This window comes from Chiloscyllium plagiosum, unplaced genomic scaffold, assembly GCF_037043375.1.
Source record: "Chiloscyllium plagiosum isolate Xiang-an unplaced genomic scaffold, Cpla_swu_hap1 HiC_scaffold_20, whole genome shotgun sequence".
Classification (NCBI taxonomy): Eukaryota; Metazoa; Chordata; class Chondrichthyes; order Orectolobiformes; family Hemiscylliidae; genus Chiloscyllium; species Chiloscyllium plagiosum.
In genome coordinates this window covers 1,668,383-1,682,503 of record NW_028270158.1, presented here as the reverse complement: position 1 = coordinate 1,682,503, position 14,121 = coordinate 1,668,383, and the positions used below count along the sequence as shown (strand labels likewise).

The window sequence follows — 14,121 nt, the reverse complement described above, 5'->3', positions numbered from 1 at the left end:
AATTGGAGAGAGTTCAGAAAAGATTTTCAAAGACGTTGCCAGGACTGAATGGTTTAATACGTAAGAACATGAGTTGGGTATTTGGCCCTTCAAGCCCACTCCACCATTCAATAAGATCGTGGCTGATCTTTCCGTGGCCTCAGCTCCACTAATCCATCCTCTCACCATAACCCTTAATTACTTCATTGTTCAAAAAACTTTTCATCTTAGCTTTAAAAACATTCAACGAGGAAGTCTCAAATACTTCACTGGTCAGGGAATTCCACAGATTCGGAACCCTCTGGATGAAGGAATTCCTCCTCAATTCAGTTCTAAATCTTCTCTCCCTCATTTTGAGGCAATGCCCTCATGTTCTAGTTTCAATTACAAGGAGAGCCTGGATAGATTACTTTAGATTACTTACTTACTGTGGAAACAGGCCCTTCGGCCCAACAAGTCCACACCGACCCGCCGAAGCGCAACCGACCCGCCGAAGAGCAACCCACTCAGACCTATTCCCCTACATTTACCCCTTCACCTAACACTACGGGCAATTTAGCATGGCCAATTCACCTGACCTGCACACCTTTTGACTGTGGGAGGAAACCGGAGCACCCGGAGGAAACCCACGCAGGCACAGGGAGAATGTGCAAACTCCAGACAGACAGAAACCTGAGGCGGGGATTGAACCCGGGTCTCTGGCGCTGTGAGGCAGCAGTGCTAACCACTGTGCCACCCACGGCCTTTTTCACTGGAGTGTATGAAGTTGAGGGGTGACCTCATAAATGTTTATAAAATCATAAGGAACATATGAAAAGATGAGGAGAAAGATTTAAAAGGGACATGAGTTGCAACCACAGTGGGTGGTTCATATTTAGAATGAACTGACAGAGGAAATGTAGATATACTTATATCTACAACATTAAAAGACATTTGGATAAGTACATGAATAGAAAAGGTTCAGAGGAATGTGGGACAAGTGCAGACAAGTCAGACTAGGTAACTTTGGGACACTTGGTCAGCAAGGATGAGTTGAACCATGGAACCAAATTAAGCTAATCCCTTCTGCCTGACCTTGATCCATATCCCTCCATTCCTTGTACATTCATGTGCTTTTCTAAAATTCCCTTAAACGCCCCAATGTATCTGCCTCTGCCACTATCCTGGGAGCACATTCCAGCCTCCTACCACTCGCTGTGTAAAATACTTGTCCCTCACATCTCCTTTGAACTTTATCCCTTGCCTTAAATGTATGCCCGCTTCTTCCAGTAGTTCATACCGTCTAAACCAGGCAGCATCCAGTAAACCTCTTCTGCACCCTCTCCATTGCCTCCCACATTCTTCCTGTAATGTGGAGACCAGAATTGAACATAATACTCTAAAAGTAACCTAACCAAAGTCTTATAAAGCTGCAACATGACATCCTGACTCTTGAACTCAATTCCTGACCGATAAAGGCAAGTTTGCCTTACGCCTTCTTTACCAACTTATCTATTAAGTGGTCTTGAACCCCAAGATCCCCTGTCCACCAATGATGTTCAGTGTCCTGCCATTAACTGTATATTTTTCCTTAAACATTTGATCTCCCAAAATGCAGCACCTCACACTTACACGGATTAAACTCCATCTGCCATTTCTCTGTTCATATGTGCAACTGATCTATATACCACTGTATCCTTTGACAACCTTCTACACTATCCACAAATCCCCTGGTCTATGAGTTAGCTGCAAACGTACTTATCCAGCCATCTACGTTTTCATCCAAGTCATTTATATATATATATATCACAAACAGCAGAGGTCCCAGTACAGATCCCTATGGAACACTATTAGTCACAGACCTCCAGCCTTAAAAACACTTATCCACCAGTACCCTCTGCCTTCTATAGGCAAGCCAATTCTGAATCCATGTGGCCATGTCACCTTGGATCCCATGCATCTTAATTTTGTGGGTGAGCCTACCATGAGGGACCTTGTCAAAAGCTTTACAAAGATGCATGTAGACAACACCCACTGCTCTATCTTCATCGATCACCTTTGTCACCTCACTGAAAAATTCAATCAAGTTAGTAAGACATGACTTGCCCTACACAAAGGCATGCTGACTGTCCCTAATTAGGCCATTCCTTCTCAATTCTATCCCTAAGAATTCTCTCCAACAGCCTCCCAACCAGCAATGTGATTCTCACCGGTCTACTGCTTCTTGGATTCTCCCTATTTCACTTCTTGAACACAGGAACAACGTTAGCTAAATTGCCAGTCCTCCAGGACCTCTCCAGTGGCTCGCGAGGATACAAAGATCTTAGTCAAGGCCCCAGAAATCTCCTCTCTTACTTCTCTCAATAACCTGGGTAGATACCGTGGGGTTCTGGGGACTCATCCACCTTAATGGCCTTCAAGAGATCCAACACTTCTACTTTCTTGATCTCAAAATGCCCTAGCATTTTAGCATCTTCCACAGAAATCTAACTATCCTCCAACTCCTTCTCCTGGGGGAATACTGACGCAAAGCACTCACTTAGGATCTCACCAACATCCTTTGCCTGTAAGCACCAGTTCCCCACTTTATCCTTGAGTGGTCCTACCCTCTCCCTAGTTATCCTTTTGTTTTTAATGTATGTATAGAATGTCTTGGGATACTCTTTAACCCCATTTGCCAAAGTTATTTCATTTCCCCTTCTTGCTCTCCCAATTGCCTGCTTGATTTCTTTCCTGCTTTCTTTATCTTTCTCACTTTTAGCTTCCTAAACTTTACATACGCTTCTTTTTCCTTTTGACTAAATTCACAACCTCCCTCATTATCCAAGGGTCCCTTACCATCCTTGTTCTTCCTCCTTACTAGAACATGCTGGTCCTGAACTCTCATCAGCAACTCCCACATGTCAAATGTGGACTTGCCCAATAACAGTTCCTCCCAATTCCAGCAAGATCCTGACTTATCCTTATTCATAGCGATCTTAAAACTTAAGGAGTTGTGATCACTATTTCCAAAATGCTCTTCCCCTGAAAGGTTAATTACCTGGCCAGGCTTATTAGCCGATACAAGGTCCAGTATGGCCTCTCCCCAAATTGGCCGACCCACATACTATTTCAAGAAGTCCTCTTGGATGCATTCAACAAATTCTGCCCTGTCTAAGTCTCTTGCTCTAAATGCCAGTCAATATAGGGGAAGTTGTGACTCTATGACTCTACATAAAGTTCTCCATTATAATTATTGCAGTTTTTATGTTAATATTGCCATAACACGAATTCTCTCCTTTTTATTGAAGCATAGCTACCACCAACTGTTGACCTGGATTTTCATCGAATGATATATTATTAAGATAACTTGAACCTCCCAGAAGTCCCTCACATGCAAGGCAACCATCCACTTTTTTTATGCCCCCTATGTTTTGAGTGTTTTGAATCTCGAACTAAAGTAATATATAAACCTGGTAAAAGGTTTTAAAGATGATTACTTTTCACACAGATTAAAATTCTTCAATATTACACTGCCAATGTTCTCATGTTTAACAGTTAATGAATAGGACCATTTCAACAACTCATTTTAAATCAAATATAACTAACATAATTTGCAATGCAGCATGAATTATTAACATTTATCTTTATACAAGTTGAATATAACAAAAGTAAATGCTATTAAAGGAGCTTGTTAAACATAAACATTTCACCTTTCATTATATATAAATCACATGTTAAAACTAATGACATATTATCCATTTCTATGCAGGTTAATTAACTGCAAAGCTATCCAAAATGAGTGAAAATCTATTAAGAATAATGCAATGGTTGCTTTATAAGTATATAATTGCTCACTTTTTTTATTTACGAGATTAATTCCAGAAATGAAGGGCTTGTCTACAAAGAGTGATTGAGCAGTTTATGTCTGTGCTCAGGGGTTTAGAAGAATGAGAGGAGATCGAATTGTGATATAGAAGATGTCAAAGGGGATTGAACAAGTAGACATAGAAACTATGTTTCCTCACATGGGGACATCTAGAATAGGAGTCACGGTTTTCAGTTAAGACAGGAATGTGGAGAAATTACTTCTCTAACACAGAGGTGAAACTACATGGAATTCACTACCCCACAGTACAGTGGATGCCAAAACATTGAGTAAATTTATGGGGATAAACCGTTTTTTAAATAGTAATGGGCTGAAGGTTATGGAGAGTGGGCAAAAAAATGGAGTTGAGGCAGAAATAGATCAGCCATTATCATTTCCAATGCCTACTTCTGCTCCTAGTTCTTAGGATCTTACTTGGGGCAACACAGTGGCTCAGTGGCTAGCACTGCTGCCCCACAGAGCCAGGGATCCGAGTTTGACTCCAGCCTCAGGCAACTGTCTGTGTGGGCGGCACGTTCTCCCCGTGTCTGCATGGGTTTCCTCTGGGTGCTCCGGTTTCCTCCCACAGTCCAAAGATGTGCAGGTTAGGTTAACTGGCCATGCTAAATTGCCCGTAGTGTTCAGGGATGTGTAGGTCAGGTGCATTAGTTAGGGAAATGTAGAAGAATAGGGCAGGGGAATGGGTCTGTGTGAGTTACTCTTCAGAGGGTCGTGCAGACTTGTTGGGCCAAATGGTCTGTTTCCACACTGTAGGGATTTTAAGATTCTATGAAACCGTTTTGCAAACCTGTGCATTGATTTCACTTAATGTGAAAGTATTGATATTACGTTAGAATGCACCTTTTCTGTATCAGAACTAAACATGAAAGATTCTTATTTCTTGATGACTACACATTTTATTGCATTCTGTTTATGCTACATGCAAATTGAAATTCTCATCACCAGAGCATTTTATACCCATTTCAAGCTAATTACAGATATTTGCGCATTTAAAAAAAAACTTTGTACTCACTGGATACAATTTGTTGTTGTAGCCACACGGTTTACACTCGTCATCACCAGTACAAGTCGTGATTTGTGACCACAAGCTCACCAAAAGAACAATAATATTAGCCAATCGCACAAACACAGACCTAGAGAAATATTCAGTTAGTAAGCTTTGGTTTCACTGTATTCTATGAAGAACATTATGAGGATATGAGACAGCATGTAATAGCATTGGGTTTTAAAATATCTCCGCATACCTTGACACGGTCCTGTCCCCCCTAGTCCAAGAACTCCCCACCTACGTTCGGGACACCACCCATGCCCTCCACCTCCTCCATGATTTTCGCTTCCCCGGTCCCCAATGCCTTACCTTCACGATGGACATCCAGTCCCTGTACACCTCCATCTCCCATCACGAAGGACTCAAAGCCCTCCGCTTCTTCCTTTCCCGCCGTACCAACCAGTACCCTTCCACTGACACCGTCCTTCGACTGACTGAACTAGTCCTCACCCTGAACAACTTCTCTTTCCAATCCTCCCACTTCCTCCAAATGAAAGGAGTAGCCATGGGCACCCGCATGGGCCCCAGCTATGCCTGCCTCTTTGTAGGATATGTGGAACAGTCCATCTTCCGCAGCTACACTGGCACCACCCCCTACCTTTTCCTCCGCTTACATCGATGACTGTATCGGCACTGCCTCGTGCTCCCACGAGGAGGTTGAACAGTTCATCCACTTCACCAACACATTCCACCCCGACCGCAAATTCACCTGGACAGTCTCAGATTCCTCCCTCCCCTTCCTCGACCTTTCTATTTCTATCTCAGGCGACCGAATCAACACGGATATCTACTACAAACCGACCAAGTCCCACAGCTACCTGGAATACACCTCCTCCCATCCTGCCCCCTGTAAAAACGCCATCCCATTCTCCCAATTCCTTCGTCTCCGCCGCATCTTCTCCCAGGAGGACCAGGTCCAAAAACGTACAACCCAGATGGCCTCCTTCTTCAAGGACCGCAATTTCCCCCCAGACGTGGTCGACGATGCCTCCCACCGCATCTCTTCCACTTCCCGCTCCTCCGCCCTTGAGCCCCGCCCCTCCAACCGCCACCAGGACAGAACCACACTGGTCCTCACCTATCACCCCACCAATCTCCATGTACAACGTATCATCCGCCGTCATTTCCGCTACTTCCAAACGGACCCCACCACCAGGGATATATTTCCCTCTCCTCCCCTATCAGCAGTCTGTAAAGACCACTCCCTCCGTGACTCCCTCGTCAGATCCACACCCCCCACCAACCCTACCTCCACTCCCAGCACCTTCGCCTGCAACCGCAGGAGGTGCAAGACTTGCGCCCACACCTCCCCCCTCACCTCCCTCCAAGGCCCCAAAGGAAACTTCCATATCCGCCACAGATTCACCTGCACCTCCACACATATCATCTATTGCATCCTCTGCACCCGATGTGGCCTCCTCTATATTGGGGAGACAGGCCGCCTTCTTGCGGAGCATTTCAGAGAACACCTCTGGGACACCCGGACCAACCAACCCAACCACCCTGTGGCTCAACACTTCAACTCCCCCTCCCACTCAACCAAGGATATGCAGGTCTTTGGACTCCTCCATCGCCAGACCACAACAACACGACGGTTGGAGGAAGAGCGCCTCATCTTCCGCCTAGGAACCCTCCAACCACAAGGGGTGAACTCAGATTTCTCCAGTTTCCTCATTTCCCCTCCTCCCACCTTGTCTCAGTCAAATCCATCGAACTCAGCACCACCTTCCTAACGTGCAATCTTCTTCCTGACCTCTCCGCCCCCACCCCAGTCTGACCTATCACCCTCACCTTGACCTCTTCCAACCTATCGCATTTCCGACGCACCTCCCCCAAGTCCCTCCTCCCTACCTTTTATCTTAGCCTGCTGGACAAACTTTGCTCATTCCTGAAGAAGGGCTTATGCCCGAAACGTCGATTCTCCTGTTCCCTGGATGCTGCCTGACCTGCTGCGCTTTTCCAGCAACACATTTTCAGCTCTGATCTCCAGCATCTGCAGACCTCACTTTCTCCTTTTAAAATATCCAGTTCACTTAATTAGGTAATTATTCCCTACAGTATGGAAACAGGCCCTTCGGCCCAACAAGTCCACACCGACTCTCCGAAGAGTGACCCACCCAGACATAGTCTCTTATATTTACCCCTGACTAATGTACCTAACACTATGGGCAATTTAGGATGGCTAATTCACCTGACCTGCCTACTTTTGGATTGTGGGAGGAAACTGGAGCACTCGGAGGAAACCCACGCAGACACGGGGAGAATGCGCAAACTCCGCACAGTCACTTGAGGCTGGAATCGAACCCGGGTCCCTGGCACTGAGAAGCAGCAGTGCTAACCACTGAGCCACTGTGCCGTCCACTTAAACAAACAAATTGTATTTTGATTTCTCTTCGTTTTCAAATATGTGTCTTGCTAATCCTACTTAAATTCTTTTTACCTTTTGTACCTACAAAAGTAATTTGAGGATAATTAAAAGATTCCTAATTTTTATATTTTCTCATGTGAACTTTTCTAGATGTGGTCCTCTTAAAAATGCACTAGTTAGATAACGACGAGCAGTTAAAATAAAAACCGAAAGAACTGCTTTAAATCAAAAACAAAAACAGAAGTTGTTGGAAACACTCAGCAGATCTGACAGCATCTGTGAAGAGAAATCAGAGTTAATGTTTCGGGTCAGGTAATCCTCCCTCAGACAAATGACTAGCAGTTAACTGCCAAGATTTGGTGACATCTGGCGAGTAAAGGTATTGCCCTGAGAAATGAACCAGATGAGCCAAAGAATAATTTTTGCCGATTTCGTTAAGTTGAAATCAGCACGATTTGTGTACTTCTTCTTTCTGTCAGCAAATATCCATTTTCCAGTATGCACAAATGCACGACATTGCGAGTCAGTCCGACAACCTTAACTTGATTGTCAGTCTCATTCTTAACACAATCAGTATTAGTTTTAAAAAATGCATTCATTGGTGGGATCTGGGCATCACTAGCTGACCAGCATTTATCGCCGTTACCCTTGAGAAGGTGGCACTGAACCACTGCATACCACTTGCTGTGGGTAGATCCACAATACCATTACGGAAGGAGTTCCAGAATCTTGACCCGGCAACAGTGAAGAAACGGCAATATATTTCCAAGTCAGGATGGTGAGTTCCTTGGAGGGGAATTTGAATTGAATTGAATTGAATTTATTGTCACGTGTGCCGAGACACAGTTAAAAGCTTTGTCTTGCAAGCAATACAGGCAGATCACAGAGTTTAAATAACATAGCTAAGTAAATAGTGGGTAAACAATGGCGAAAACAAAAAGCACAGGTACAGGCAAATGCAAAGAATTTGAGAGTCTATTCAGTATTCTGACAACAGTAAGGTAGAAACTGTTTTGAAACCGGCTGGTGCATGTGTTCAGACTTCTGTACCTTCTCCCCAATGGTAGAGATTGTAGAAAAATATTGCCAGGGTGGGATGGATCTTTTGAGAATGCTGGTGGCCTTTCCTTGAAAGCGGACCTGTTAGATGGACTCTATAGATGGGAGGTTGGCCTTTGTGATTGCCCGGGCTGAGTTCACCACTCTCTGTAACCATCTCCGATCTTGAATGGTACAGATGCCATACCAAGTAGTGATACATCCAGACAGAATGCTCTCAGTGGCGCACCTATAAAAGTTGTAAGGGTATTTGCCGTCATGCCAAATTTCCTCAGCTGCCTGAGGAACGAAGAGATGTTGTTGGCCTTTGAAGAGTCCAACAGGCCACATGAAGAGTCCAAGAAAGCTTGTTGTGGATGACCACTCCCAGGAGCTTGACACTCTCCACTCCTTCCACCTCTGTGCTGTTAATGTGTGTGGGAGGATGAGTACCATCCCGCTTGAAAGTCAATAATGGGTTACTTGGTTTTGCCAGCATTGAGAGCTAGGTTGCTCTCAGTGCACCATTTTTCCAGGGCTTCCACCTCCCGTCTGTAGTCTGTTTGTCGCCATCTGAGATTCGACCGACTATGGTGGTGTTGTAAATAGCATTAGTCTAGTATTTGGCAACGCAGTCATGGATATACAGTGAGTACAGTAGGGGGCTGAATGCACACCGCCTGGGGGGCTCCAGTGTTGAGTGTTAGTGAAGATGAAATATTGTCCCCAATCTTCACTGATTGTGGCCTGTGGGTCAGGAAACTGAAGATCCAGTTGCAGAGAGTGGGGCTTAGTCCGAGATCACTAAGTTTAGTAATCAGTCTCGAGGGAATAATCGTGTTGAAGGCTGAACTGTAGGCAATGAGCAGGATTCTTACATAGCTGTTCTTGGTGTCAAGATGTTCCAGAGAAGAGTGAAGGGCAAGTGATATGCCATCTGACGTGGATCGGATGGTTCGATAGGCAAATTGGAGTGGGTCAAGAGTAGTGGGGAGGCTGGAGTTGATTAATGCCATGACCAGCCTTTCAAAGCACTTCATGACCACCGATGTTAGGGTCACTGGGCGGTAGTCATTGAGACATGCTGCATGAGCCTTCTTAGGCACAGGGGCGATGTTGGCCCTCTTGAAACAGGCAGGGACAGTGGCCTGCTGCAGGGAGAGGTTGAGGATGTCAGAAGATCTCTGCCAGTTGATCTGCACATGGTCTGAGTGCACAGCCTGGTACTCCGTCTGGTCCCATCGCTTTCTTTGGATTACACAAAGGAAGATGAGTTGGTGTTCCCACATATCTGCTTCCCTTATCCTTCTGGATGGAAGTGATTGTGGGGTTGGAAGGTGATGTCTGAGGATATTTGGTGAAGTTCAGCAGCGCATCTTGTAGATAGCACACACTGCTGCTACTGAGCATTGATGATGAAGGGAGTGAATGCTGTGGATGTCGTGCCAATCAAGTGGGCTGCTTTGTCCTGGATCGTGTCAAGCTTGGTGTTGTTGAAACTGTATGTATCCAGACAAGTGGTAAATATTCATCGCACTCCTGATTTGTGCCTTATAGATAATGGACAGGCTTTGGGGAGTCAGGAAGTGAATTCCTCAGCATAGTATCCTTAGCCTCCGACCAGCTCTTGTATCCGCTGTGTTTATGTGGTGAGCTTAGTTGAGTTTCTGGTCAATGATAACCCCCAGGATGTTGATAACGGGGGATTCAGTGATGGTAAGACATTTAATGTCAAAGGACAGTGATTAGACTGTCTCTTATTTATGATGGTCGTGGCCTGGCATTTGTGTGGCACAAATGTTACTTAGGAGAAAGTGAGGACTGCAGATGCTGGAGATCAGAACTGAAAATGTGTTGCTGGAAAAGCGCAGCAGGTCAGATTGCATCCAAGGAGCAGGAGAATCGACGCTTCGGGCATAAGCCCTTCTTCAGGAATGAGGAGGGTGTGCCAAGCAGACTAAGATAAAAGTAGGGAGGAGGGACTTGGGGGAGGGGCGTTGGGAATGCGATAGGTGGAAGGAGGTTCAGGTGAGGGTGATAGGCCGAAGAGGGGTTGGGGGCGGAAAGGTAGGGAAGAAGATTGCAGGTAAAGAAGGTGGTGCTGAGTCTGAGGGTTGGGACTGAGATAAGGGGGAGAGGGGGAAATGAGGAAGCTGAAGAAATCTGCATTCATCCCTTGTGGTTGGAGGATTCCTAGGCGGAAGATGAGGCGCTCTTCCTCCAGGCGTTGTGTTGCCATGGTCTGGCGATGGAGGAGGCCAAGGACCTGCATGTCCTTGGTGGAGTGGGAAGGGGAGTTAAAGTGTTCAGCCACAGGGCAGTTGGGTTGGTTGTTGCGGGTGACCCAGAGGTGTTCTCTGAAACGTTCCGCAAATAGGCGGCCTGTCTCCCCAATGTAGAGGAGGCCACATCGGGTGCAGCGGATATAGTAAATGATGTGTGTGGAGGTGCAGGTGAATTTGTGACGGATATGGAAGGATCCCTTGGGGCCTTGGAGGGAAGTGAGGGGGGAGGTGTGGGCGCAAGTTTTGCATTTCTTGCGGTTGCAGGGAAAGGTGCCAGGAGTGGAAGTTGGGTTGGTGGAGGGTGTGGACCTGACGAGGGAGTCGCGGAGGGAGTGGTCTTTCCGGAATGCTGTTAGGGGAGGGGAGGGAAATATATCCTTGGTGGTGGGGTCTGTTTGGAGGTGGCGGAAATGACGAAGGATGATACGATGTATCTAGAGGTTGGTGGGGTGGTAGGTGAGGACCAGTGGGGTTCTGTCCTGGTGGCGACTGGAGGGGTGGGGTTCAAGGGCGGAGGAGCAGGAAGTGGAGGAGATGCGGTGGAGAGCATCGTCAACCACGTCTGAGGGGAAATTGCGGTCTTTACTTGTCACTTGTCAGCCCAAGTCTGGATATTGTCCAGATCTTGTTGTATTTGAACATGGATTGTTTCAGTATCTGAGAAGTCGCGAATGGTGAACATTGTGCAATCACCGATGAACATTCCCACTTTTGACTTTATGACGGAAGGAAGGTCATTGGTGAAGCAGCTGAAGATGCAGTTAGCAAATACTATCCAATCACAAAATTACAACTAACAGTTACATTACAAACATATGAATTAGGAGTTGGTCATTCAGCACTCGATCCTGATAGATTCTGATTAAACAGGTCGTGGAACACTATCTACTTTAAAATTATTCAAGAAATCTGCTTTCAGGTTAAGGAGTTCCAAAGACCCACAACACTCAGAGAAATAAAAAAATCACCTTATCTGTTTTAACAACAGAAATTGCTGGAAAAACTCAGCAGGTCTGACAGCATTTGTGGGAGAAATCAGAGTTAACATTTCAAGTCCAGTGACCTTTCCTCAGAAGTGACCAATAACCCATAGTTTTAGAATTTTCCATAAGAGGGAGCGTTCTTTCTAAATTTATCCTGCCAAGGCTCCTCAAGATTTTATACGCTTAAACCAAATTGTCTTTTACTCCAGTAACTTCCAGGAGGTACAAGTCAAGCTTATCGAACCTTTCCTCATAAGACAACCTGCCATTCCAGGAATTAATGTAATAAAATTCAGTGTTTCAGGTTTGCAAAGTCTGACTGGAGTGTGATTAGTACCTTGGCTATTGTGAAAAGTGAAGGAACACATTGTCTCATGTGATCTGTCTGACTCTGGGACATTCAGCCTACACCAACACTAATACTCATACACACTACTTATTTGTTTGGTAGGCAGGAGGTTTTTTTGACTTGACGGCAGCACCCTAAGTAGCAAACACCACTTGTATTCCCGGTGCATAGCAGCAGTATGAAACTGCTAGTTACTTACACATCTGAAATATCTTACCCTTCTGGAATAATCTGAGGTCACCTGGCAACTTTTCATGTCTGAGCGTGGCAAACTCAGGCCTATTTTTAAAAAAACTCTTTGTGGGACATGGCTGTCATTGGCTGGTCAGCATTTATCGCCCATCCCTAGCTGGTCTTGAAAAGGATGGTGCAGAGATTTACCAGGATGTTGCCAAGGCTGGAGAGCTTTAGTTATGAAAAAACACTGGGGTTGTTTTTAATCAGAGCAGAGAGGATTGAGAAGTCACAAGATTGAAAAGTATAAAAATATAAGTGGCATTGATAGGGTAGACAAGAGTAACCTTTCCCCTAGATGGAGGGCTCAATTACCAGTGGATATAGATTTAAGGTAAGGTACAGAAAGTTTAGAGGATTTGAGACGAAATATCTTTTCTCCCAGAAAGGGATAAGAATCATTGCCTACAAGGTTTGAAGAGGTAGAAACTCTCATAACATGGGCCAAAGGGCCTTTTTCTTTGCTGTAGATTTCAATAACTAGGAGTCATTTGGTGCATAACGTCATGCTTATAGGAGAATCTTCACAAAACAATGTAAGTTTATCACAACTGATTTTTCATGAAATCATCCACAGATCTTTTCAAAAATCGAATTTCGATAAAATCATGAATTCATCAATGTGTATTTAAATAGTACCTCATCAGACAAATTTAAATAATTAAGCCAACAAGAATAAAACATAACTTTTGCAATCCGTTGTACCTTTTGGATAGTTTACCACCTCAAATTCATGTCAGAAAATATATTAGTCTCAACTATAAAAATACACTGCATTGGCAATACGTCGATACATACCTGATAAGCATAAATTTTATCTCAAAGGCTGGTGAGTAGTCTTCAAATTGAATTATACATTCAAACAGGCGTGGTGTGATAAAGTTAGCTGCTGTGATAACAATAGATGGTAGGTACTCAATGATTAGATCAGATGTGAAGGCTTCAACATTATCTGCCTAATAAAAGTAAAATCAATCACATTTAAGCCATTTCACAATTTAGAATGTTAAAAATCATATGACACCAGGTTATAGTTTAACAGGTTTACTTGGAAGCACTAGCTTTCGGAATGTTGCTCCCTCACCGGGTAGCACCTAGGAGCAGGACCATAAGACAGAGAATGTATAGCAGCTATAAATTCTGTGTTTCATGGTCCTGCGCCACAGGTCCTACCTGATGAAGGAGCAGTGCTGCAAAAGCTAGTCCTTCCAAATAAACCTGTTAGACTATAACCTGGCGTTATGGGGATTTTAAACTTTTGCACCCCAGTCCAACACCAGCTCCTCCACATTATGGCACACAATTTAGAATGTAATACTTAAATAAAACTAAGGAAACAACAGAATATATGGGGTTGACTAGTGGTTAAACATAATCTGTACTTCTTAACAACCACGGCAAGTGACTGGCCTGGATGGTGTCCCCACCCATGCACTCAGATCCTGTGCAGACTTGCTGGTGGGAGTATTTGCAGAAATTCTTAACCTCTCCTATTGTGATTGGAAGTCCCCACACACTTAAGAAGACCACCATCGTCCTGGTGCCAAAAACAAATTCATGCATTGTGCCTCAATGACTACCACCCACTGGCTCTGATCTTCATCATTATGAAATGCTTAGAGAGGTTAGACATGGCTCACATCAACTCCAGCCTACCCACTGCCTTGATCCTCTGCAATTCGTCTAGTGGCGCAACAGGTCCACAGAAGATGCCATCTCCCTGGCCCTACACTCATCCCTGGAACATCTAAATAACAGGGAAACCTACGTCAGACACTATGTATTGAACCTTCAACATCACAGTTCCAAACAAACCCATTTCTAAACTCTGAGACAGATGGCCCGGGTGCCCCCTGTGCAACTGGATCCTCGATTTCCTGACCCACCAACCGCAATCAGTAAGAACAGGCAACAACATTTCATCCACCATAATCCTCATCACTGGTGCCAGTAAGGTTGCATACTCAGTCTCCTACTATACTCCTTATAA

General features: G+C 44.8%; 1 protein-coding gene across 1 annotated transcript in view; it reads right to left on the bottom strand.

Annotated features, from left to right (window-relative positions):
* Positions 1 to 14,121, bottom strand: part of tmc7 (transmembrane channel like 7) — a 101,321-nt gene that overhangs the window by 26,579 nt on the left and 60,621 nt on the right. The window contains exons 9-10 of the mRNA XM_043712160.2: positions 12,930 to 13,087; positions 4,839 to 4,959 (exon numbers count right to left, since the gene is read on the bottom strand). Coding sequence (XP_043568095.1) covers positions 4,839 to 4,959; positions 12,930 to 13,087 — 279 coding nt within the window. The remainder of the gene's footprint in view (positions 1 to 4,838; positions 4,960 to 12,929; positions 13,088 to 14,121) is intronic.